Genomic DNA, 27,612 nt, shown 5'->3' on the forward strand with positions numbered 1-27,612 from the left:
CGCCTGGCGGGTACTGGCTTTTGGATCTATCAGCCCAGTTCCTTGACTGGCTACAATCACACCATCGCTTTTGAGCAACAAAAGCCAAGCTGTTTTTCTTAAAGGCATGCTGTCTCTGTCCTGGTTTTAAAATTATTCCTGCTGCTTTCTTAGTCTACTGAGTCCTTGGAGAAAAGACTACTGATTGTTGTGTAATAAAATTTATTTATTTATTTATTTATTTATTTTTGAGATGGAGTCTTGCTCTGTCACCCAGGCTGGGGTGCAGTGGTGCGATCTCGGCTCACCGCAGCCTCTGTCTCCCAGGTTGAAGCAATTCTCCTGCCTCAGCCTCCCGAGTAGCTGGGATTACAGGCGCATGCCACCACACCCAGCTAATTTTTTTTTTTTTTTTTTTTTGTATTTTCAGTAGAGATGGGGTTTTGCCATGTTGGCCAGCCTGGTCTCGAACTCCTGACCTCAGGTGATCCTCCCACCTCGGCCTCCCAAAGTTCTGAGATTACAGGCATGAGCCACCACACTTGGCCTAAAATGTATATTTTTAATGAATCAGATTTCTTACAGAATTTGATGTGAGATAAATGCTTTATTTCTTATGTGCATATTTTAGTGAAATAATTACTGGGAAAAGTGCTAATTCTTAAGATATGGGTTAACCCATTTGCTTGTTCACCACCACCAGATCTCACCTGAGCATCATTTCATGTTTTGTTTAAGCAGGTTTAATTGCCCAATTGTATGCCCATCCTTCCTATGATCCTTCTGCTGTAGGCCCTCTGGAGCTGGCTAATGCCCTGGCAGCCTGCTGCCTCTCCTCCAGGCTGTCTTCACAGCATCGGCAATGGGCGGCTCAGCAACTCGTGCGCACTCTTGCTGCACACGACCGTGACAACCAAACTACTCTGCAAACACTCGCCGATATGGGAGGAGATCTTAGAAAATGCTCCTTTATCAAGTTGGAGGCTCATCAGAACAGAGTAAGTATTTTGAGTGTAAAGTGTGTTAATCACCTTATGTAAGATGAAATAGTCTCTGCCCTTCTCAAAGAGCTCAAAGTTTAGGTCTCTCTCTTTGTGTCACTCTCTTTCGCACACGCACACATACACACACATGCACACAATTACAAAAATGTTCCTGGCAGTTACCAACTCTGCTTTCTCTGTATGCTGGTTTGATATAATAGTATACAAACGGGAGAATTGGATGGGGGATGAGAAGAAAACCAAAGGAATAGCTTCACAAAAGATGAAGGCTTTTGCATTTGGCCCTCTGTTATCTGTGGGTTCCACATCCATTGATTCAACCAACTACCAATGCAAAATATTGGGGTAAAAATTAATGATCCAATACTAAAAAATAATACAAATAAAAAGTACAGTATAACTTTTGTTGCATAGTATTTACATTCTATTAGGTATTTAAAGTAATCTTGAGATGATTTAAATTACATGGGAAGATATACATGTTATATGCAGATACTACCCCATTTTTATAAGGAATCTGTCTGCAAATTTAGGGCAGGGGATCATGGAACCAATCACCCACAGATACTGAAGGACAACACGCAAGAGGAAAAGAAATTGGCCTCACTATTTTAATCTAACCCACAGGGTCTCTCAGCTATAACAAGAAATGAAGGTTGAATTGTATTACTTAAATAATTTTTTTTTTTTGGATGGAGTCTCACCCAGGCTGGAGTACAGTGGCGAGATCTTAGTTCACTATAGTCCCCGCCTCCCAGATTCAAGTGATTCTCCTGCCTCAGCCTCCCGAGTAGCTGGGATTACAGGTGTGCACCACCAGACCCAGCTAATTTTTTGTATTTTTAGTGGAAACAGGGTTTTTCCATGTTGGCCATGCTGGTTTCAAACTCCTGACCTCAGGTGATCTGCCCGCCTTGGCCTCCCAAAGTGCTGGGATTACAGGTGTGAGCCACTGCACCCGGCCTACTTAAACAATTTTTAAAATTATTTCTTAGTCTGTGTTATTTATTTTATAGTACATAAAATGTTAAAGTACTTATTAAGTAAATATATTTAGTAAAGATTATAATAGGTCTCAGATAATTCAAATGCGTTAGTGCATAGTACCTTAAAGCTATATGTCAAATAAGTATAGCCTCAAATATATTTGCAAGCCATTTAGAAAAGAATGGAGGCTGGGTGTGGTGGCTCATGCCTATAATCCCAGAACTTTGAGAGGCTGAAGTGGGCAGATCACTTGAGGCCAGGCATTCGAGACCAGCCTGGCTAACATGGTGAAACCTGTCTCTACTAAAAATACAAAATTAGCCAGGCGTGGTGGCACATACCTGTAATCCAGCTACTTGGAGGCTGAGGCACGAGAACTGCTTGAACATGGGAAGTGGAGGTTGCAGTGAGCTGAGATTGAGCCACTGCACTCCAGTCTGGGCAACAGAGCAAGACTTCATCTCAATAAAAGAAAAGAAAAGAATGGATGCTTTTCTTTTAATTTCATGGTAGGTTTTTAAAAATTTGATACAACTTTTTCAAATAATAAAATCATATGAATCAAATATTAGACTTACCCGTTTCTACTTTTCTAGGTAATGACATGTGTTTGGTGTAATAAAAAAGGTCTTTTGGCTACAAGTGGCAATGATGGCACCATCCGCGTATGGAATGTTACCAAGAAGCAATATTCACTGCAACAGACCTGTGTGTTCAACAGATTGTGAGTGCTAACATCACATGTATACCATTTAAAATAAGAGAATCCTAAACATGCCTCATCTTGGTTGTGTTAATGTAATCATATTGTCACTAAAAGTTTTTGAAATTTTCTTTTAGATTAGTATTACTGTATCTTCAGTGTGTATTTTTAGCTTTCCAGGATAACAATTCAGAAAACATAATTTTAAACCATCTGTATCTGGACTTAGAATTAAATCAAGATCTACTGGTAAATAAACATTCAGCTATGTAAAACAGTAGGCTAATTTGCCATAGGTCTTTAAGAGTTGTTTAGGAATTAGAGTAATTATATTGCTTCTGTATCAGAATGTAGCATTTTTAACAGTTTTTTTTGTTTGTTTTTTTTTTGTTTGTTTGTTTTGTTTTGAGACAGAGTCTCACTCTGTTGCCTAGGCTAGAGTGCAATGGCGCAATCTTGGCTCACCACAACCTCTGCCTCCTGGGTTCAAGCAATTCTCCTGCCTCAGCTTCCCAAGTAGCTGGGACTACAGGCACCCGCCATCATGCCCGGCTAAGTTTTGTATTTTAGTAGAGATGGGATTTCACTATGTTGGCCAGGCTGGTCTCAAACTCCTGACCTCATGATCTGCCCGCCTCAGCCTCCCAAAATGCTGGGATTACAGATGTGAGCCACTGCGCCTGGCTACATTTTTAATAATTTTATAGCCAGCTGTAGCTATTTCTTTTCTGAAGACCTCCCAAGAGATTAGGCAAATGAGAATCAATGTCTTCTGAATAATAACCATCTGTACAACCCATACAAAATTCAGATGTGTTTATTGGCAAGTTGTGTACTAATTAAATGAGGAAAAGTCTAATATCACTCTTTCGTAATTCATTTTTCACATGATGACAAATATTAATGAATGTGTAACTGTTAAATACTGCTAGCCAAGGATTTGAAACAGAAGAATCAGTTACACACTCTAGTCTATGTGAAACCTTTATTTTAAGGTTTGGGGTTTAATTTACTTTTGAATGATGGGGATTAGAATTGCATACTTATCTGTTATATTCTAGGGAAGGGGATGCTGAGGAAAGCCTGGGATCACCCAGCGATCCAAGTTTCTCACCAGTTTCCTGGAGTATCAGTGGCAAATATCTAGCAGGCGCTTTGGAAAAGATGGTGAATATCTGGCAAGTTAATGGTAAGAGTCATGTAAACACTAGTACACTGCTGAAACTAGTTTTTTAAAACCTTCCTCTTAGTCTTCTGAGTCCAAACAGTGGTTTCTCTTCACCTTGAAACTCAACAAGCCTTTCAACAACTTTGAAAATCTATGCACTGTGTGCTTCAAATTAGAGAGGAAGTGCTCATTTATTGATTTTTCTTTCTGAGACTGTCAGCTAACCTAGTAGTTATAAACTTAAATTTTTTTTCATGTACTACTAAGTATTCAGAATAGGGTTTGAGGAGATGTAGTCGTCACTGAATTTTAAGCTCTGTATTCTTTTGAATTGCTTGAAATATTTCTATTATGTTTATTTTGTAGGTATAAATTCTTGTCAGTTTTTACTATTCCTCTCTGGAAAGTAAAAATAATTATTGTAATATTGAGCTTTTAGTATTTTGTTTTTTACATATTTGAGGAATAGCTGTTCTGTGTCACATATTTGAGCTGGTCTGTGTCACATATTTGAGGAATAGCTAGCCTTAACTGCAGGTAAGTTTCTTACGCTAATCTGGTTATCAGTAATTGTTGAGAAAGGACTTAAGTGCTTGACATCTGTACATTCAGTGTTTTTCTTTACACTCTCTTCTATAAAGGTACCATTTTGTCCTATTAATAGTTACAGATAGCCAGGCGTGATGATGTGTGCCTGGAACCTTAGGGAATCAGGAGGCTGAGGCCCAAGGATTGCTTGGGCCTGGGAGTTTGAGGCTGCAGTGAGCCATGATCATGCCACTGCACTCACTCCAACTTGGGCAACAGAGCAAGACCCTCTCTCAAAAAAAAAAAAATCAAAAAACAACAACAAAAAAACAGTTACAGAAAAACATTAATTTTATTTATTTATTTATTTTGAGATGGAGTCTCACTCTGTCACTCAGGCTGGAGTGCAGTGGCGTGATCTCCGCTCACTGCAGCCTCCGCCTCCCAGATAGCCGGGACTACAGGCGTGCGCTACCACGCCTGGCCAATTTTTTTTGTAGTTTTAGTAGAGACGAGATTTCACCATGTTTGCTAGGCTGGTCTCGAACTCCTGACCTCAGGTGATCGACCTGCCTTGGCCTCCCAAAGTGCTAGGATTACAGGCATGAGCCACTGCACCCAGCTGAAAAAGTTTAATTTTATGATCATATATAGTATATAAATGAAGGATCCTGCCTTCACAGTCTTATTTATTAGCAGGCTATTATGAAATTCGTAACTGCTTTGAGTGTGTTTTAGAATTAAGTAGTATTTATTTTTGTTCCTTTTTTTCTTTTAATAATTAAGTAAGAGCTGGTTAACATTTTTTCCCTCTTTAGGAGGAAAAGGATTAGTAGATATTCAGCCTCACTGGGTATCTGCCCTGGCTTGGCCAGAAGAGGGTCCGGCTGCAGCCTGGTCAGGAGAATCTCCAGAATTGTTGTTGGTGGGACGGATGGATGGATCTCTGGGACTGATTGAAGTTGTTGATGTGTCCACCATGCACCGTCGAGAATTGGAGCATTGCTATCGAAAGGATGGTAAATGACTGCACTTATGTCTAGTTGGTAGAGTCTCCAACTTCCTTTCTAGACTTAGCTTTTTGACACTTACTTTTAAAAATGCCAAGTGAATATTATCTTTGCTTTGTTTTCAAAATTTTCCAGTCATGTTTTAATTCTATTTAGTTACTGAATTGAAAGATATTTATCTCCCAGCCCCCACCACACATCTCTGCCAAAATGAGATTTAATAGTATTATAACATATTAGTCATTCATCTTTTGTGTGGCTTAATATTTATAGCAGATTCCAAGTCTCCTTTGAAAGTTAGGACTGTCCAAGAGAAAAAAAGATCATAATCATTGATGGAGATGAAATTGTGTGTGTGTGTGTGTGTGTGTGTGTGTGTGTGTGTGTGTGTGTTTGAGAAGGAGTCTCACTCTTGTCACCAGGCTGGAGTGCAGTGGTGTGATCTTGGCTCACTGCAACCTCTGACTCGCTGGTTCAAGCTATTCTCCTGCCTCAGCCTTCCGAGTAGCTGGGATTACAGGCATTCACCACCACGCCCAGCTAATTTTTGTATTTTTAGTAGAGACAGGGTTTCACCATGTTGGCCAGGATGGTCTTGATCTCCAGACCTTGTGATCCCCCTGCCTCGACCTCCCACAGTGCTGGGATTATAGGCGTGAGCCAAGGCGCCTGGCCGAGACGAAATTGTCTTTAAAAAAATTAGTAAAATTGAAGTAATGGAGGAAGGGGGAAGAGGGGAATTCCTGGTCTGACAAGAGAGTGGGAAGTCCGCTTTCTTCTTACTGTGGTGTTCCTTTGAATATGAATGCATCTCACTAGATTTTGTTGGTTGTCTGGGGGAAGTTGGGTAATTCAAAGGTCATAGTGCCTGCTTGCATGGTATTCCATTAACAGAAGAGGTTTATTTTGTTTGTTTGAAAATAGGTAATACTTTGATACGGCTGAAAAATTTAAGTTTTAAAACGTATACAGTGAAAAGTCTTTCTCCCATCTGCTCAGTTCCCACACTCCCACTCTACCCTCACAGATACTGTTTTTACTTCTTTTGTAGCGTTTCAGTGTTACATATACTTAAAGAAGCAAATAGAAATACAGATTGTTAGAACAGAACATTTTGATAGAATGTGGAAACATACTGAATAGGGAATATTAAATCAGCAGAAAAAGAGATGTAATTTTCTTTCTGTGATTTGAATTATTTCACTTCTTAGTATCATGGTAGATTCTGGTCCAAAAGGAAAGAACCTATGGTGACTTAAAATCAGCAAAGCAGTTTAATTTTCGTCTTTATTTTCAACAACCACCTGAAAAGAATGAAAGATTATAAATTAGGTAGTCCTTGTCACAGTTAAGTGACACTTTTAAAAAGTATGTTACATGGAATCCCCACCGTACGCCTACATTTTGTCTGAATGCATTAAAGAGCTATTTGGAAACTTACTTGCAGTGGTTACATTATCATTATTTGTTTCAGTCTCTGTCTTTTAAGTCAGACAGTGACAGATAATTCTCTTTTCTTATTCTTTTCTTTTGTTTTATCATGTTAGTGTCTGTTACTTGCATTGCATGGTTCAGTGAAGACAGACCATTTGCCGTGGGATATTTTGATGGAAAATTGTTACTGGGAACAAAGGAACCACTTGAGAAAGGAGGCATTGTTCTAATTGACGCACATAAGGTAAATGCATCTTTTAAAAACATAATTTTATGGGATACAAGTGTAATTTTGTTATATGCATAGATTACACAGTGGCAAAGTCAGAGATTTTAGGATATCCATCACCCAAATGACATACATTGTACCCATCAAGTAATCTCTCATAATCTACCCTCCTCCCAGCCCTCACCCTTCCAAGTCTTCCTTGTCTACCATTCCACACTCTAGGCCCGTGTATACACATGAGTTCCCTTTTCCCACTTTCTTGCCAACAACTGTTGTTTTTTGTCTTTTTAATAATAACCACTTAAAAGTGAAAAAAATCTAATATTTGTCTTTCTGTGTCTGACTTATTTCACTTAAGATAATGGGGTCCAGTTCCAACCATGTTGCTGTAAAATACCTGATTTCATTCTTTTTATGGCTGCATAGTATCCCATTGTTTATGTATACCACGTTTTCATTATCCTGTCATCCATTGATGGACACTTAGGTTGATTCCATATCTTTGCTATTGTGAATGGTGCTGTGATAAACGTATGAGTGCAGGTATCTCTTTGAGGAAATGATTTATTTTCCTTTGGGTAGATAACTCAGTAGTGGGATTGCTGGATCCAATGGTAGTTCCGTTTTTTGTTCATTGAGAAATCCCCATACTGTTTTTGATAGAGTTTGTACTAATTTACATACCCACCAACAGTGTTTAAGAGCTCCCTTTTTGCCACTTTCTTGCCAGCATCTGTTGTTTTTTGTCTTTTTAATAATAACCATCCTGACTGGGGTGAGATGATATCTCATTGTAGGTTTTTTTTTAATTTTTTTTAATTTAAATTTTTATTTTTTTAGGCAGAGTCTAGCTTTGTCGCCCAGGCTGGAGTACAGTGGCGTGATCTTGGCTCACTGCAATTTCCACCCCCCAGGTTCAAGCAATTCTCCTGCCTCAGTCTCCTGAGTAGCTGGGATTACAGGTGCCCACCACCATTCCTGGCTAATTTTTATATTTTTAGTGGAGACAGAGTTTCACCATATTGGTCAGGCTGGTCTTGAGCTCCTGACCTCAAGTGATCTGCCCCCCTCAGCCTCCCAAAGTGCTGGGATTACAGGCGTGAGCCAACTTTCACGGCTCATTGTGGTTTGAATTTGCTTTTCTTTGATGATGAGTGATATTGAGCATTTTTTCATATGCCTGTTGGCTATTTGTATATATTCTGGTAAAAGCATCTTTAACAGATAGTTGCTTTTTCTTGCTTTTATTTTCCCTTCCTGAGACGGAGTCTTGCTCTGTCACCCAGGCACGATCTCGGCTCACTACAACCTCCGCTTCCTGGGTTCAAGCAATTTTCCTGCCTCAGCCTCCTGAGTAGCTGGGATTACAGGTGCCTGCCACTACTCCCAGCTAATTTTTTTTTTTTTGTATTTTTAGTAGAGACAGGGTTTCACCATGCTGGCCAGGCTGGTCTTGAATTCCTGACTTCATGATCCGCCCACCTCAGCCTCCCAAAGTGCTGGGATTACGGGCATGAGCTCCGGCACCCAGCCTTCTTGTTTTTTTTTTTTTTTACTCTACTATTGCTTAATACTAGTTTCTTTTAAAATTTTTTAATGTCAGTTAGCTATAACTTAATGTTCTATTACTGCACAAAATCTTTGGACAGTGGATATACATGGATAAGTCTATGTAAAAATAAATAAGCCATGAAAGAGTAAAGCCAAAACAGTTATGAACACCCTGGGAATACCTCCCAGTAATGTCAGAAATTCCATTCATGAAGAATGATTTTTTTTACCTTAAACAGAAGTTACCAATTCAGATATTTACAGGACCATCTAGGCGAATAGCATAAATGCGTGAAACCAGAAAGTTGGAAGGTGTGGAAGAGGATTGAAAAATAAAAATAAAATCAGAAGAGCCTAATGATCACAGCCATATAAACACAAAACATATCCCAGATTCTTATAAGTGTTTGCTGTTGAGGTGTGAGGGGAGCTTTTTTTTTAAGTCTCTTCTTTTTCATACTGTAATGATTACCAGTCAGTAAGGATAACTCTTAATAAATACACATGCTAATGAGAGATAACATATCCCTTTTTAGTCAGAATTTCATAATTCGTTCATCCTACTAATATTTGTTGAGCTTTGACTGCAGCAAATATATATGACACAGACTGTATTAAAGGGTAAGTTGGTCTAGTGATTGGGAATGATATGGTAGCATCTGATTTGCATAAAATATTGATTTCAAAATAATTGAGTTATAGAAATATAGATGCTAAGAAATATAGGTTATATATTACTGAATTTAAAGTATCTGTGAAGGAAACGTTACTCTGATTTTTTTTTTCTCTTCCTTCCATTTTAAGGATACTCTTATTAGCATGAAGTGGGACCCTACAGGTCATATTCTTATGACATGTGCCAAAGAAGACAGTGTGAAACTCTGGAGCTCTATTTCAGGATGCTGGCGCTGTCTACATTCACTCTGCCATCCCTCTATTGTAAATGGCATTGCTTGGTGCCGCCTTCCAGGGAAAGGATCCAAGTTGCAGTTACTGATGGCTACGTATGTTGTCAATTTGCATCTATGCATCTTAGTTTTTATATTAGTATAGACTGTTACTTGCATTAAGTGTGGCTTCTCAGTAGTCTTAAAGAGTTTATTGCCAGTTACTATTCTTATAATGTGTAACATTATAAGATTACCTCGCTGGGCATGGTGGCTCACACCTGTAATCCCAGCACTTTGGGAGGCCGAGGCAGGTGGATCACGAAGTCAGGAGATCAAGACCATCCTGGCTAACACGGTGAAACCTCATCTCTACTAAAAATACAAAAAATTAGCCAGGCTAATGGTGACGGGCGCCTGTAGTCCCAGCTACTCAGGAGGCTGAGGCAGGAGAATGGCGTGAACCTGGGAGGTAGAGGTTGCAGTGAGCAGAGATAATGCCACTGCACTCCGGCCTGGGTGACAGAGCGAGACTCCGTCTCAAAAAAAAAAAAAAAAAAAGATTACCTCAGAGAAAAGAAAAAGCAGTAATTGTCCAGTGTGAAACTTGGTATGTAATCTCCTTATCTCTGGGTGTGATGTTGTTAGAATATTGGCCTCGGTTATATTTCTTGTAAAAGATTGTATGTACTACAAATAAGTTTAAAAAATAATGTAGTGGTTCTGTCAGATCTTAATTGATTGCAATTTGGAAATATTTTTACTTACGCATATTGACTTGTTTTGGTTTTATGTAATCATTTTTTTTAAGTGGCTGTCAGAGTGGTTTAGTGTGTGTTTGGCGTATTCCGCAAGATACTACACAGACCAGTGTGACTAGTGCAGAAGGATGGTGGGACCAGGAATCAAATTGCCAGGTAACATTCTGGTGTTTTTGAAGACTTTATCTGAAACTATGGAAAGTATATTACATCAAAGTAATTCTCCCTTGGTTACTAAAAAAGTCATTAGCATATCCCAAAGGGCAAGATCCATTGGGAAATATAAGTAATTGTCATCCTGAATTAGCTTAATTTTTTATAAATCAGAGATACCATAATTACTTGGTCAAATGAGATATTCCATACATATTAAGTGGTGACTGTTACTGTGATAGTGGATATAATTAATACTACAGATAGAGAAGTCATAAGTTGTTAGTACATTAAAACAGAAACTCCATGGGAGCACATCCATCCAAAGAATCTCCAGCTGATGCCAGAATCCTTGCTATGGAGAATGATTTGTTTACATTAAACAGAAGTTACAAATTTATATATTTAGAGAGCCCTCTAGGCAAGTAACATAAATTCATGAAGCTAGGGTCAGAAGGTTTGGAGAGGGCAAAAAAACAAAAACAGAAAAAAAACGAAGAAGCATGCATGCTTTATATAAAGGCACACAGCTGATTGTCAATTTCCAGAATTAAGAGCCTGTTGTTACCAGATTGTTTTATTTTTTTTCTATAGATGCTAAGAATCCACGTTTAAGTAAAATCTCCCAATATTGAACATTGGCACCTAACTTAAAATTGTTTAAAACACTGAGTGGCCAGTCAGATTGCATCTCTGAGCTACCAGTTTGTAACTTCTGTTGCCTTCCTTTTGCTCATGATACCCTTGGAAGAAATACACTTTACATCATCTTTGGGTAATGAATACATCTAGTATTATGTTGTCATAACTGAAAGGAAGAAGGAGCTTAAGGGTGGGTAGAAAGGGTGAAGAGGGAGGGAAGGAGTAGCCAACTCACTAATAGGAGAATATAACAGAATATCACAGCAGTGGAGGTGGGAGTACTACAGATAAGTGTGGTTTACTCTTTGTGCTGGAGGGTAACCCTATAGACAGGCCTTACCTATGTCACTTCTAAAGCCTGCAGAACAAATGTGTGACAGACAGAACCATCAGCCGACAAAAAGACAAATCTATTTATATAGAGTCAGCATGTGCAGTTCACAAATGTTAGGGTATAAAAATGAAAATTACATGAAGTGAAAATTTAAAAATTAAAACACTGGTTACAAAGTAGTCAGAATTTTCCTGTCTCTGAGGGATAATTAGAACTTTGAGATGTTATTTCTGTAGTTTGAAGACTGGAAAACTAGTTTAGAAATACATTTTTTTAAAAAAAGATGAAAGTCAGCTTCAACAAAGGAGAATCAGATATTTTGTTATTGATTCAGTCAAGCTAACTATCCTTTATGAGGAAAATTCTCTCCCCCTTGCCAATTTTATTCTGAAATATAAAATTTCCAAGAGTGAATGATAAATCTTGAACTTATAATTTATCTTTATTTTAATGCATGTTAAAAATAATGAATTTCAGGATGGATGTAGGAAATCGTCAGGAGCCAAGTGTGTTTATCAGCTGCGGGGACATATCACTCCTGTTCGGACTGTTGCCTTTAGTTCTGATGGGTTGGCCCTGGTGTCTGGTGGACTAGGTGGGCTCATGAACATTTGGTCTTTAAGGGTAAGAGCATAGATTTTATTTTTATGTTAAGGAATATTTTGACATTAACTTAAACACATATGATAAAAATTAACCAATCCTAGAAACATTTTATATAGTAATCTCTTGAATGCTGAGGAAACTTCTTTCAGAATCCTCTGCCCTTACATTTTTCTTACTAATGATAAGTATTTTTAAAATCAGCTGGGTCCTAGACAATGAGGTAGTAGGTAAGTGATTGGACATTGCTGAATTTAGCTAAAATGTAAACTTTAGATATTTTTTTGTCAATGTGAAGTATAAACTTAAATGTAAATTATACCTAAAGTTCAATGATCTGTATTGGTAAATATATCTCATTTTAGGATGGCTCTGTCTTGCAAACTGTTGTGATAGGCTCTGGAGCTATTCAGACCACAGTATGGATTCCAGAAGTTGGAGTAGCTGCTTGCTCAAATAGATCAAAGGTAATATTGTAGTTATAACAAATGATGGGGTGTAAGCTTGTAAGGAACTTCAGAAATCATAGTGTAACCACCTCACTTTATGGAGGAGAAACCTGATATCCAGAGGGATTACTACTTATCCAAAACAGTCCAACTATTCAGTAGCAGAAGGAGAATTAGAACTTAAGTCTTCTGCTTTATAGTCTAGTACTTTTTCTATTACACCCCATACTTGGGCGACAGTGCGTAGATGTGGAACAATTTCATTTCCATTGGAAGTGATGAAGTAGATTTTGACTTTCTGCCATGGTTTTTGACAATAGCACTAAACTATCTCAAGGCTGGGCACAGTGGCTCATGCCTGTAATCCCACCACTTTGGGGAGGCTGGGGTGGGCAGATTGCCTGAGGTCAGGAGTTCAAGACCAGCCTGGCCAACATAGTGAAACCCATCTCTACTAAAAATACAAAAATTAGCCAGGCGTGGTAGCAAATGCCTATAGTCTCAGCTACTTGGAAGGCTGAGGCAGGAGAATCACTTGAACTCAGGAGGCAGAGGTTTCAGTGAGCCAAGATTGCGCCATTGTACTCCAACCTGGGCGACAGAGCGAGAGCCCATCCCAAAGGAAAAAAAAACTATCTCAAACAAATTTTCCCTGGAAAGAAGCATTGCAAAGCCATTTAACTAAGTATACAAAATATATCTTGGCTTTCAAATTTAATATTCTAGGAAAAATGCTGGTCTCCTGCTGTGAAGTAATTCTATGATATAACATTATTCCCTACAGTATTATTTTTCATACCCTTAAAAGATTAGAGCCAATGTGCCGATTTAATTTACATTTTATATGGTTAAATGATGTTAAAATAAGCTGTAAACCTTCATGAAAGGTTCTACTGAAAGTAAAATGTGTAGAATCAGACCCTAGGCAGTAGTGGCCTGTGTAGAATAAGCCATAGAGCCAGAGTTAAAGCAGTGTTACCTCTTTTGCAGCTATCCTTGTAGTCATGTCAGACATGACTTTTGAAATATACTAGATACCTTATTCTTCAAGTTCTGAAGAAATAGTTAATAATTGACGTTATTTCCTTTTAAAGTACCAGCTAATCAGAGGTAGTTCACAAATTTTATTATATCTCATTATTTTTTACTTAGACAAAATTTAGGATATTTTGAAGTTCCATAGGCATTAAAAGTATAGCCTTTTTGGATATACAATATCCAAAAAGCAAAGATGTCCCAGTTACTAGAAGGAATTTCACAGATGAAATGGTGATAGCATTATTTTTTATTTAAACAAATTTATCATGTGACATAATTTATTTTCAACCAGGATGTTTTGGTCGTGAATTGTACAGCAGAATGGGCAGCTGCCAATCACGTTTTGGCAACCTGTCGGACAGCACTGAAACAGCAGGGTGTTCTGGGATTGAACATGGCTCCCTGCATGAGAGCATTTCTGGAGCGGCTCCCCATGATGCTTCAGGAGCAGTATGCCTATGAAAAGGTAACTCATTACACTCACTCCTAGAGATCCACAGATATCCAGTGCTTTCAATTTGATTATAGCCTTGAACTTATCCCTTAAGAGCATGAGGTCTGAGGAAAATAAGTGGGGCTATTTGGGCAGAATCAAATGAAGGTAAGTCATGCCTAAAAGAGTTGTTCAGCAACCCTAAGTCTATTCTTGGTTTATTTTCACCAGAGTAAAATAAGGAAACAAACAAACACCAACTTTGTATTACTGTTGTTCAGATTGTTTATTCACTCCAAAGCTTCTTAAAATACCTATGCAGCAGAATTCCATCTTCCCTTTTCTGACCCACACATGTATCTATTTTTATATGGCTTGGCCATTCCAAAGTTGAGGGATAGGGATGGATGCGGGTATCAGAGTGAACATTGTCTCCACTTGTGAGATAAATCTTTGTGGAAAATTTAGTGTAAGAGCTATGTTGAGTTGAGTAGGGCCATTGAATACTGGAATGAGGAATTATAGCATTTGAACTTGTCCAGCCAGTGATCCTAAAGTAGCCTGTCTTCCAGCCCTCAGTAGTCACAGTGTACTGACCCCAGCAGAACTCTTTGATTTTTTTTTCTTCTTCTTTTTGTGCCAAACTACATTAATGTAATCAGCTGTTACCACACCCAGTTAATTTCACTAACGTATTTGCTCAGGTTTTCTTTTCTGAATCACTCAGGCTCCACAACTAGGGAATGCCATGGAAGAAGAAAGGATTTTCCTTTGATAGCTACCAGGATTCTTTTGTAAAGGAGGAAAGTGAGAAGAACAGATCTCTGTGGTTTAATAGTTACCTGCTTTTTTTTCCAATCAAAAAAACCATGATGAAAATGTACTATATGCAGTGTGATATCTTAGATTGGATCCTGGAGCAGAAAACAAGTATTAATGGGAAAACTAAGGAAAACCAAATAAAGTTCTGTGGTTTAGTTAGTATTGTACCAATGTTAGTTTGTTAGTTTTGATAAATGTGCCAGGGTTGTATAAGATGTTAACATTAGATAAAGTTGGATGAAGGGTATACAGCAATTCTCGGTACTGTCTGTACAATTCTAAATCTAAATTTATTTCCTAGCAAAAGGCTTAAACAGTAAACTTCAAAAATAAGACTCCAGACTTTCAGACTACAGTAGGTTAATTTAGAATATTTGGCACAAACTCTTCGACATAACATCTTTGTATTTTCTTTTAGCCTCATGTGGTTTGTGGCGACCAGCTTGTTCACAGCCCCTATATGCAATGCTTGGCTTCCCTTGCTGTGGGACTTCATCTGGATCAGCTGTTGTGTAACCCTCCAGTGCCACCACACCACCAGAACTCTCTCCCTGACCCTGCATCCTGGAATCCAAATGAATGGGCCTGGTTAGAATGTTTCTCAACCACTATAAAGGCTGCCGAAGCCCTGACCAATGGAGCCCAGTTTCCAGAATCTTTTACCGTTCCAGATCTAGAACCTGTTCCAGAGGATGAACTTGTATTTCTAATGGTAAATGTACTGTGAGCTGCTATTATTTGCAGCTGAGATTTTATCATGGGTATTTGGCGTATAGCAAACCCCTAGTAAGTCTTTGCTAGTATGAATGGCTAGAAGTTAAGAGAAGTGGAAAATATTTTTCTTTCAGATAGTCACTTTCAATCTGGTGGGAGGCCTCTATAGTGGCAGGAATTGGTAATGTAAGCACTGTTGAACTCTTGTAAACCTGCCAGCTCTCAATGACATAGTCCCATATTTTCTCACTTTCTTTTGTCCATAGGTACTTTGTTAGTGCCTTACTTGTAAATATCTTAGCATCTTTTCCTGGTCATCTTGTGGGTTATATGCCACATATAGATTCTAATTTATTTGGCATTTCAAGCAAGTCTTTAATTAGCATCAAATAAAATATAAAAGAGCATCCTGATTGTCATTTCATTCTGATTGTATTTGAGAGTGTATACTGTAGAAACTGTGACATAGATAAAATACCTGTGTAGACTACAGGCCAGCACATGATCTAACAACCTCTTTGTATACTTAAGATTTATGTATACAAACATTTGGATAGATAACTGTTAACACAATGTGAAACAGACAAATATAAATTGAGTAAAATTATGTAACTGTAGTCATGCATCACTTAATGACAGGGATATGTTCTGAGAAATGCATTGTTAGGCAATCTTGACACTGGGAGTATCATAGAGTACATAGTACTTACCCAAATCTAGGTGATATAGCCTACTTATACAAGACTGTATGGTATAGTCTGATTACTCCTAGGCTACAAACCTGTACGGAATGTTACTGTATTCAGTGCTCTAGGCAGTTGTAACACAATGGTAATTATTTGTGTATGTAAACATAGAAGGTATAATAAAAATAAGGTTTTATAATCTTATGAAACCATCTTCACACATGCAGTTTGTTGTTGACTGAAATGTCATGTGGCACAAAAGTATAGAATATTGTAATCAGAAAATGTTCTTCTAAGCCCATTTGGCCCAACTCTGTAATTTTGTAGATGAGGAAGCTGAAGCCCAGAAAGATGAAGTGATTTGCCCACAGCTACACAAAAAGTTTATAGGGGTGTGGGGTCCTGCTCATGACCTTGTACCTTTGGGTGTTCAGAAAACACATGGCTAGCTTTGAGTCACCAGTACTGTAGTGATAGTGATAGTGAAAGTGTTTATAATAAAGGGAAATACTGACAGTGCATAAAATCAAGTTTGACGTAATTATAAAACTGCTCTTAATTTCTCATAATATTACCATGTTCTTTTTTGGAAATAAGACTTAATGATTAGAAGAACACTTTGTTGTTAATAGCCGCTGAATCTTGCCTAAGCAGAATTGATCATTATGTATCCCGTTTTTCAGGATAACAGTAAATGGATTAATGGCATGGATGAACAAATTATGTCTTGGGCAACTTCCAGACCTGAGGTCAGTAAAGATGAAGATAACTGTATGATGATTCTCAGTCAGTGTTTTGATTCTAAATACTTGTGCTTTTGTACCCTGGTGTCTCCCATACAGGCTGGCACACACTTGGTACTTAGTACATGGCTGTTTTAGTGAATGGATGACTCTAATTTTGAGATGATTGTGGTTTTCTAGGACTGGCACCTGGGAGGTAAATGTGATGTCTACTTATGGGGTGCTGGTAGGCATGGACAGCTGGCAGAAGCTGGAAGAAATGTAATGGTACCTGCAGCAGCTCCCTCATTCTCACAGGCCCAACAGGTAACTAACAGGGTAAAAAATAGAAAAGAAACATGGGAACTGGAAATTCTAATTCTTTTGCTTGTCTTATTGTGGGATAAAGCTTGTCCATTTCATAATCTATTGTGAGGAATCATTAAAGAAAGTCATGATATATAGCTTTCAAATACAGACTTGCTGTGGTTTTTATCAGACTTCAGAAGTTAACAAATTTCTAAATTTTTCTTTTAAGTTTAATGAACTAACATCATGATGTGTTAGGCCTGCCCAGTATGTATTTCTAGCAGTTTAGATACTCCTAATTAGTGATTTTCTCTTTGGGGCTATAAACTTCCTAGGATCTTTAGCCAGATATTATCGACCACTCCCCTTTTCTAATAATCCTGGTACCACATAGCGCCAAACCCTTCTTGAGGCCACTGCTTTGTCTTTTGCTCTTCTCTACCTCAGCTAGTCCCAGATTGCATGACTCATTCTTATGTATGAGTTTCTGCTTCTTTCTAGCCCAGTCTTTAATATTTCCCCATTACCCCTTCCTTTTTCTTTCATCCATTTTGTTGTTCTAAACTCTTTTAAATAGATGAATCTCATACATCTCTTGGTTAAATAAGCAGTTTTGTAGTCATCAAGGAGTTAAGGGACTGCATAGTTATATCAACTCTTCTCTTTCGGTAAAAGGATAAAAAAATTATAAAGGCATTCTATGTATATGTGGAATCATTTCAAATGGTTGCATGTTGAAGCAATATAATATAATAAAAAATAAAATATTTAATTCTGTGTTTTTATACTAGGTCATTTGTGGTCAGAATTGTACCTTTGTCATCCAGGCCAATGGCACAGTGTTGGCTTGTGGGGAAGGAAGTTATGGCAGATTAGGACAAGGAAATTCAGATGACCTTCATGTACTGACAGTTATTTCAGCCTTACAAGGTAAAATTGTCCTTAGTTAAAAGATGGTTAGAACCTATGGCCTAATGTAGGTTTGGTCATACAAACCTTTGCTCTTCTCAAACCTTTGCTAGATAAAATCATATCGGGTTTTCACTTACATTTAAATCCTTGTTTAGGCATGTGTACAGCCTCAATTTCCATATTTTAAGCTATATTGCAAGTTACTTATCATACAATGCTAGAATTCAATGAAATATAAATAACGCTTTTTGAGACCCACTGAAGATTGTAAACAAATGCTTAAAAATTGCAAAAGTGTAAGTAGGCAGATGTTAATAGCAGTAGCAATCATGCATGTGTTTCATTAAAATTAAAAATGAGTTTATATGGAAATCTGCAAATGTGCTAAAGACTTTCAAGGACATCTTCATCAGAGTTCTGTGTGACTTGGAGAGAGAACACTTTGGAGAAACCGCCGTACACGCTCCCAGCTTGCTCATTAACTGAACTCATAGTGACTCTGAAGCCTACAAAGAGAGCACAGACGGTTTTTTACGTAAAAGCATACAAGTAACTGAGTTCAAAGCAAGTTCCTGGAAGTTCAAGTTCTTTTTATTGTGATCTGGGTGTGAAGAGCACAGCAGTAGAGATGAGAATGTGTGCTGGGTTTCTGTGGGTTCTACTGGTCCTTGGCTCTGGGACATTGCACAAACTACAAGACCTCTTTGTGACTTGGTTTTCCCAATTGTAAAAATGGGGTGTTAGTGTCTGTTTTATAGGTTTTATGTGAAAGTAGAAAATGAGATAAACCATGTAAAGCATTTATAGGAGTGGCTAGAGCATAGCCAGTCATTAATGACTATAACTTTTGCTGTCATCCTCCTTTTCCTTGTCATCGTCATTATTTTAGGTGACTATTCCCAGTTTTGCTAGGTTATGGCTACAAATTCAATTTAAAACCAAAGAAATTGGGTCAGGCACTGTGGCTCACACCTGTAAACAGCACTTGGGGGGCGAGGCGGCAGATCACTTGATGTCAGGAGTCAATGACCAGCCTGCGCCACATGGTGAACCCCTGTTCTCTGCTAAATATAAAAAATTAGCCAGGTGTGGTGAACACGTGCCGTCATATCCCAGCTACTCAGGAGGCTTGAGGCAGAAATGCTTGCAACCCGGAGGCTGCGGGAGGTTGCCAGTGACCGAGATCACACCATTGCACTCCAGCCTGGGTGACAGAGTAAGACTCCATCTAAAAAAAAAAAAAAAAAAAAAAACTAATGAAATTATTCTTATTTTCATAGTACCATTTCAGTGGTTTTTGATTGAGGGCATTCAGTAGCAGCTGCAAGTAAAGAGAGTTTTAACATCCAGTGACTGCTATTGGGTTTCTGTTCTGTTCCAGGCTTTGTGGTGACCCAGCTGGTGACTTCCTGTGGTTCTGATGGGCACTCTATGGCCCTAACTGAAAGTGGTGAGGTCTTTAGCTGGGGAGATGGTGACTATGGTAAACTTGGCCATGGGAACAGCGACAGGCAGCGGCGGCCCAGGCAGATCGAGGCCTTACAAGGAGAAGAAGTGGTGCAGGTCAGGCAGGAAATGGATAAGTTTGCCTTTCATTGTAAATATACTAGTTATTGAATAGGTTTCTTAAAATTAGGTAACAGAAAGTATAGTAAAAATATGTTACACTGTCATTATAAGAGATCCATTGGTTTTGGATGTTCAGATTCATTCTTGAGCTTGTTAGAAGTTTGAATGGGCTTTGGTCTTGTTAGTGTGGGTTAGCATTGGTCTTGTTAGTGTGGGTTAGAATGGTCTTTTTCCTGAGCCAACTGGTTGGTCCAGACTGAGGTGCTGCAGGCTCTTGGAAGGAATATTGTGTGGTTTAACTTCTGCCACACAGTTCTTAATACACAGATAAATGGAAAACTTTGCTTTTAACCTATTATTTTTGTTACAAAAGCTAAGTTCATTTGCATTTTCTGGAAAATAGTGTTCTAAAATAATATTGTAAAATGGCATAGCACCTTATAGTTTACAAATGATTTCCCCATTTATTATCTCATTTAGTCTAGGTCATCTGTACACAGCTGAAGAGTAGCAGTAGTTATTCCAGGGTATGCTGTTCAGCTTGGGCTTCCTGAGGCTGTTGAGACAGATCAGACTTGGGAGAGCAGGAGAGCAACTTGGGCAGATCAGTGTACCAGTTGACCAGATGCAGTGGCTTATGCCTGTAATCCTAACACTTTGGGAGTACAACGCAAGAGGATTGCTTGAGGCCAGGAGTTTGAGACCAGCCTAAACAACATAGCAAGACCCTGTCTCTACAAAAAAATAAAAATAGAAATAAATAGCCAGATGTGGTAGCACATGCCTGTAGTCCCAGCTACTTGGGAGGCTGAGGTGGGAGGATTGCTTGAGCCCAGGAGTTCAGGGCTGCAGTGAGCTGTGATCACACCACTGCACTCCAGCCTAGGTCACAGAGCAAGACATTGTCTCTTTAAAATTAAAAAAAAATTTAAAAAATAATTTTTTTAAAACATTGGGCTTTGAAGATTCAGTTTTCAGTGAAGTTTATGTAAAGTTTATTGCTACATTAATACCCAAAATGGCAGATCTACATTTTTCTTAGTTTCCCTTCTTAAAAGTTTTTTTCTCCTTGGTTCTGTCTTAGATGTCTTGTGGCTTCAAGCATTCAGCAGTGGTCACTTCAGATGGCAAACTGTTTACCTTTGGGAATGGTGACTATGGTCGTCTGGGTCTTGGAAATACCTCTAACAAAAAACTTCCAGAGAGAGTGACTGCACTGGAGGGATATCAGATTGGACAGGCATGGAATAAATCAAGATATTCTAGCTGATCATTTTTTCTCAGTTCTTCTGTGTTCACTTAGACACCCTCAGGAAGATCAGGATCGCCAGTTGTACCTAACCTCATGTACATTTTGTTATGGTCTAATTGATAATTTTAACTGTTTCCCAATGTGAAATTCATGTTTTAAGTCAATTTAAATTTGTTTGTATGACAAACCAACAAATGTAACCCTTATTTCAGGATGTGAATATTTTTAAACCCCCCTTCATAACATACTAATACCACTTGCTATAAAACCTTTAAAAAGTACAGGTACTAATAGCTCTTGTCTGGTAGCCTTGAGTTGAATGGCTGAATTGCAACATCACTGGTAGCTAGTGCTCCTAAGTAGTAATTATCTCTGTTTTGTATACATCAAGAGTGTCCTTTAACAAGGAAATATTTTTGGCTTTTTCTATATCATTCCTTAGATACTTTTGATATGAATGAGTATTTTTGAGTTAGGTATACTTTCCCCCTATCGTTCGTACTGATTATGGTTTAGCCACAGACATTTGAAGGATTTCACTTTGAAGAAAAAAGTTTAAGAAAAAACATTAAGAATTATTTCTTGTTGACTTATTTTGGTTAACATTTGTAGTATGCTCTGAAACCATTGTAGATATTTGGAAACATAACCAAGTTTTTCACTGAAGTAGAGAAAAAGGGTCCCAGAAACGGGGGAGTGTGTTTTAGGTCTTGTGATTTGCCTTACTGAGTACTGTTATTTCCTCAGGTGGCCTGTGGATTAAACCACACTTTGGCAGTGTCAGCAGATGGTTCCATGGTGTGGGCTTTCGGAGATGGAGACTATGGAAAACTAGGCTTAGGAAATTCCACTGCAAAATCTTCACCTCAGGTCAGTACTGCCTTGAATCTAGGTTTTCAGACAACATAAATAGTTTTCATCTATGTCAGTAGTTATTTTTATTTGGAAATAATTTACCTTTAGTACTTTTGGTAATTCATAATGAAGTTTAGAAGCTTCTGTTGTGCATTCTTGAATGCCCACATGCTCGGTCTTGATTTTAAATAAGCTATTAATCCAGATAAACTGGATTTAAAATTCTGCAAGGATAAGCTTCTGTCTCCCTAAACAGGTTTCACACTGTAGGACCTCTGATGTAGAGAAGAAATAATTAGAAACATATCTCCAGGGTGTCATGGAAGGAACTATGAATAATCCTTTGTAACCCTCTGCATGCAGCTGCCATGTTTGCTTATTATTACCACTGAATTACACAGGTACACATCTCCTTTTAAAAAACAATACAAAGGAAATCTGAGTCCATAAAGAAAGAAATTAGAAGCTGTTATTCACACTATAGAAGATTTCTTGACTCCACAGAAGACTTTCTATATGATTGTTTTATGTGGGTTTTCCTGACACATTTTACAAGCAGTGTGGTTTACAAAGCTTCAGCTTATATTTGGATTCACCACCATTTATAGTCTGTGACATCCTGATAGCTGTCTAGTGAATATTCAGTTAGGTATGTAGAGAGGCAGGAAAACCCACTCTGGAGAACATATACAGCAGTTATTGTCACCCATGAAAGCTAAAATGTTAAACTAAAATGGTCTTCTAGTGTTCTTTAAAAGGTCCTGGAATTCCCTGTGGTCTCTATTACCCAGAGGAATGCTTCTACTTCACATAAGGCCCTGGAGACTTTCGTCAAACTGCCCCTGCCTCTGCACACTCCCTCCCCCAAATTCAGTTAGTTTGCAGAGCAGTAGGAGAAAATAACATTTCAGGTTTGGATTTGGGTCGAATAGGTAAGTGACAATTAGTATTTTTGTTGGAAGATAGTTCTTGATACGTGCCATTCGGCAAATTCAAGAGTGATTTTTTTTCTTCTTCTTAAAGTTGTGTGCCTTACACTTTTGTTTTGCAGAAAATTGATGTCCTTTGTGGAATTGGAATAAAAAAGGTTGCTTGTGGAACTCAGTTTTCCGTTGCTTTGACCAAAGATGGTCATGTGTATACCTTTGGTCAAGGTAAGACATTTTTCAGCTTATTTGCTTGGGTACACATCATTATAAACATTGGCCTTCCAGTGTTATAGAATGTGCTCTAAATTGAGTCCTTTTTTTTGTTCTAGGTGGTGAGTAGTCACTATGACCTTCTTTCACTAGATGATTTTCCACTCCTCTTTCATGTACTTTATTATAAAGACAAACTCCCCTCCGCATTAAGACCCCTTATGCCAGAGCCTGCACTCTTGCTAGAAGAGTCCCTGCCAAGGGCTGTCCCCTCTTCTTTTCTGCTGCCCTCGACATGCTGCCACAAATACTGCCTTGACCACCAGAGCTCCTCTGTGTCCTGCCTCATTCTTCATCCCTTCTAGGGATTGGGGCTGCAGATCTTAGGAACTGGAGGAATTCATAGGCACTCTGGGTTCAAATCTTGAGTCGGTTCATAAGCCTGGCATTCACAGTGGGACTGAGATTCTTGGCAAGGGTCATTTTTGAGGGATATGTGAGACAGGTGTGAGGAAGAGGAATTAAACCATGACTGAAGTTTCTAGTTGTGGGAGAACATTGATGTCTCTGACTGAGGACATGAGCTGTTTTGTGGGGAAGGGTAAGGAGCTTAGTTTTAGTTATGTTGAGTGGACCCATTTGCCCTAAATAAATGTGTGGAAATGTCCACTTAGGCTGTTGAGAATTTGGATCTGGAACTGAACTCCAGAAGGATTGGTTATGGAGATGTAGGTTTAGGACATTAGCTGCATAATAGTAGTAGTTAAATCCTTATTCGTATCATCTAAAAAACCCAGAATGAGAGTATAGAATGAGAAAAGAAGAAAATAGAGCTCTGGGGCATTTGATGTAAAGGGCAGGTGGGCACAAAAGAATAAGACTTGCGAGGGCTGGGTGCCGTGGTTCACACCTGTAATCCCAGCACTTTGGGAGGCCGAGGCGGGTGGATCACCTAAGGTCAAGAGTTCGAGACCAGCCTGGCCAACATGGCGAATTGCTGTCTCTGCTAAAAATACAAAAATTAGCTGAGCATGATGGCAGGCGCCTATAATCACAGCTACTGGGGAGGCTGAGGCAGGGAGAATTGCTTGAAGCCGGAAGGCAGAGGTTGCAGTGAGCCGAAATTGTGCCATTGCACTCAGGCCTGGGCAACAAGAGCGAAACTTCATCTCAAAAAAGAAAAAAAAGATTAAAAAGAAGAATTGGGAGAGCTGGCTTTGAAAGGAGTGGGAAGAGGTTACTGGTGAGCCAGGGCAGTGCAGTCTCTGAGAGGCAGGAAAAGCTGAGGCCACATTATTAGAAGGTTGCATGATGTTCCCACAGGCTGGAGCCTGAAAAGAAGCCACTGCAGTAGGCAATTAGGAGCTGACTCATGGCTTTTGAGAATAGAATTTCAGTGCGGTGGAGAGAGTGGAAGTTAGGCTGCAGAAGGTAGGCAAGCCAAATGGACCTAGCAGGCTTTGTGCAGCAAAGGCTGGCTAGCACCCTCTAGATTTTGGCAAGGTAAAGGGAGAGGTTGATTGGAAGTTAGAGGACAAGTTGAATGATCTCTCATTTTAGAATATAAGAAACTTAAAATTACCCAGGCATGGTGGCATGTGCCTGTGGTCCGAGCTACTCAGGAGGCTGAGGTGAGGTTGAGGCTACAGTGAGCCGAGATCGCACCACTGCGGTGTACTCCAGTCTGAGCAACAGAGCGAGACCCTGTCTCGAACTTAAGAAACTTGAGGGCCTGAACTGTGTCAGTCAGACTCTATCTTTTCAAAGATGTAGATATTGGAGAAGCCTCTTATTTTGAAACAAGTTACCAATTTTAGATATAACTTTTTAAAAAATTTTTATGAATAAAGAGCCTGTGATGTTTTGCAGAGAAACAGCTTCACACTTTTTATTTATTCAGAACCTGGTGTACCTTTCCGGAATAGCAGCTTTAGCCTCAGTTGAGTTTTATGTGTCATTGCCATTCCACCATAAGAAGCTAAATGACGGATCAGAAAATATAAAAGCACTGTGGTGTGTGGTGCAAAACATTTCCACATGTTTTTGTTTTGTTTTTTCAGATCGCCTGATAGGCTTGCCAGAGGGGCGTGCTCGCAATCACAATCGACCGCAGCAAATCCCTGTCCTGGCTGGAATGATCATTGAAGATGTGGCAGTTGGAGCTGAACACACACTTGCTTTGGCATCAAATGGAGATGTGTATGCCTGGGGGAGCAATTCAGAAGGGCAGGTAAATATTTATATGGCTTGCTGATATCTCATATTCTAGAAATCTCACAGTGTTCCTCAGTTGGGGAAAGAGATAGGCTAGGAAATTAATAATCTACTAAAATATTCCAAGCACATCACTTTGCCATGGGACTGATTATTTTGTAAGTCTAGTTATGTCTTTCTCTCTCAACTGTGGCCAAAGAAGTGTTATACCGTGGTTTAAAACAATTCTGACAGTACAGCAAAGTGATTAAGGGGATTAACTGAGTATATATGTGTGTGTCCTCACACATTGTTAAGTGCCTGGCATGTAGTAAGCTGCAGTATGTAAGGATTTGCTACTGTCAACATTATCATCATTACTACAGCAAGATGTGAGGTTAGGTCCTGGGAATATCAGTTGATCTGGAAAAAGGAATGAAACAATATTTTTATATTTTATAATATGATGGCATGCATACAAACTATCTTTAGGTTTATGCAGGAGTCTTGTCACCCGCATTATTTATAGGATTAAACTGAGCCTCTGAGATATTGATAAGAGACTCAAAAGGTGGATGTGTTCACCCTCCTCTATTAATGAAGTAGGGCGAGACCTTGGTGTGAGATGTCTGAGGTGCTGTGACGGTGACTTTGAGCTCCACATGCAGAGCCACCTCCCCTTCCTCCATAAATCCTCTCTGGGTCTGGCTTCCCCTAGTGCCAGGGACCCTTAAGTTCAAGGTCTGGCATTATTCATAGTAGCCTCAGTTTGGCTCCTGTGGTTTCCTCATCCCTATATTAACAGACAGGGAAACCGCTCATCATTGTGGTTGCAGTCTTACTGAGAGGAGAGTTAACGTTGAAGGCCCCTTTGGGAGTTTCCTGGCAGTGGCTTGACATGATCCTTCCTAATGATGTTGATTTGCTTAGCTGCTGAAACACTGGCTCTCCCAGTCAGACCCTAAGTATAGAGATTTGGAGATTAGAATTTGCTTCCATATATGTTTTTATATATGTTTATGTATTGTTACACAGAAATTAGTGTGTTTTAAGTAAAAGCTCCATACATCATTCTGTTATTACTTAACTTTCCAAGAATTCCTTTCCATAAGTGAAATCCAAGGATGTGTTTAGTCATTAAGACTCATCTGCTAGATTTGGAATGTCCTTGTTGCAGCTTAGTTTTTAGCAGTTTGAACTGTGAGGACTGTTATGATAGAGAAAATCAGAATGTATTTTATTATTGGGGACTGGGTGTGGTGCTCACACCTGTAATCCCAGCACTTTGGGAAGCCGAGGCAGGTGGATCACAAGGTCAGGAGTTCAAGACCAGCCTGGCCAAGATAGTGAATCCCTGTCTCTACTAAAAATAAAAAAATTAGCTGGGTGTGGTGGTGGGAGCCTGTAATCCCAGCTACTTGGGAGGCTGAGGCAGAAAATTGCTTGAACCAGGGAGGCAGAGGTTGCAGTGAGCTGAGATTGTGCCACTGCACTCTAGCCTAGGTGACAGAGCAAGACTCCATCTCAAAAAAAAAAAAAAAAAAGAATGTGTTTTATTGATGCTGATGCATGGTACAGTTATTAACTTATTTATATCTGCCACTTTCTAAGAAAAATTTCATATTGACTTCCTCTTTTCCTCTTTCTAATTGAATTTCTGCATATTTATGATTTATGCCCAGCTCGGTCTAGGCCACACCAACCACGTTCGAGAACCAACCCTGGTAACAGGTCTGCAAGGGAAAAATGTTCGGCAGATCTCGGCCGGCCGCTGCCACAGTGCTGCGTGGACAGCACCACCTGTCCCACCAAGAGCACCAGGTGAGAAAGGAAATCTTCACGCTCTTGCAGCTTCTCTTTCAGCAGTACCCTATGGCACTGTCTGCTTGCCAGTTCCAAACTGTATCCAGCATCGTTGTGAAACCATCAAGCCTTTTGCCACACAAAGCATTATTTGTGTTACCAGCACTGGAAGTGTTTTCATAGCAGGCATTTGTCCTGCTGACATCAGTATGAACCAGGTCCTTTCTGCACCCCCCAAAAGAGAATACATATTACTTATGCAAGCAAAAATTTATAATTTTAGCAGCAACTAAGTTTTTTTTCTTTTTTTTTTGAAGTGGAGTCTCGCTCTGTCACCTAGGCTGGAGTACAGTGGTGTGATCTCAGCTGACTGCAACCTCCGCCTCCCAGGTTCAAGTGATTCTCCTGCCTCAGCCTCCCAAGTAGCTGGGACTGCAGGCGTGCACTACCATTCCTGGCTCATTTTTGTATTTTTAGTAGAAATGGGGTTTCGCCATGTTGGGCAGTCTGGTCTCAAATTCCTGAACTCCAGTGATCTGCCCGCCTCAGCCTCCCAAAGTGTTGGGATTACAGGCATGAGTCACCGCACCTGGCCAGTATTTTTAATATATAAAAGAAATGACAAATTATAGCTTTCTAAGGCCCACTGTTAGAAATAAAGATTAAAAGCCCTGAGACCATTTGTCAAATTCCTCACCTTAGTTAACCGTTAGAAACACGATGCCTGTGCATTGGCACAGCAG

The 27,612-nt window shown here is 39.2% G+C and overlaps 1 protein-coding gene across 1 annotated transcript in view; it reads left to right on the forward strand.

The window, feature by feature from the left end:
• HERC1 (HECT and RLD domain containing E3 ubiquitin protein ligase family member 1) overlaps positions 1-27,612 on the forward strand; it is a 239,046-nt gene that overhangs the window by 196,930 nt on the left and 14,504 nt on the right. The window contains 20 exon segments of the mRNA XM_017863682.1: positions 772-977; positions 2,567-2,694; positions 3,735-3,862; positions 5,188-5,388; positions 6,927-7,057; positions 9,398-9,597; positions 10,292-10,397; positions 11,848-11,994; positions 12,339-12,440; positions 13,753-13,926; positions 15,134-15,427; positions 16,799-16,864; positions 17,039-17,164; positions 17,938-18,076; positions 19,440-19,621; positions 20,712-20,867; positions 21,627-21,749; positions 22,786-22,888; positions 24,934-25,103; positions 26,749-26,887. Of these exon segments, the coding sequence (XP_017719171.1) occupies positions 772-977; positions 2,567-2,694; positions 3,735-3,862; positions 5,188-5,388; positions 6,927-7,057; positions 9,398-9,597; positions 10,292-10,397; positions 11,848-11,994; positions 12,339-12,440; positions 13,753-13,926; positions 15,134-15,427; positions 16,799-16,864; positions 17,039-17,164; positions 17,938-18,076; positions 19,440-19,621; positions 20,712-20,867; positions 21,627-21,749; positions 22,786-22,888; positions 24,934-25,103; positions 26,749-26,887 (3,021 nt within the window).

This window comes from Rhinopithecus bieti, unplaced genomic scaffold, assembly GCF_001698545.2.
Source record: "Rhinopithecus bieti isolate Rb0 unplaced genomic scaffold, ASM169854v2 scaffold_72467, whole genome shotgun sequence".
Classification (NCBI taxonomy): domain Eukaryota; kingdom Metazoa; phylum Chordata; class Mammalia; order Primates; family Cercopithecidae; genus Rhinopithecus; species Rhinopithecus bieti.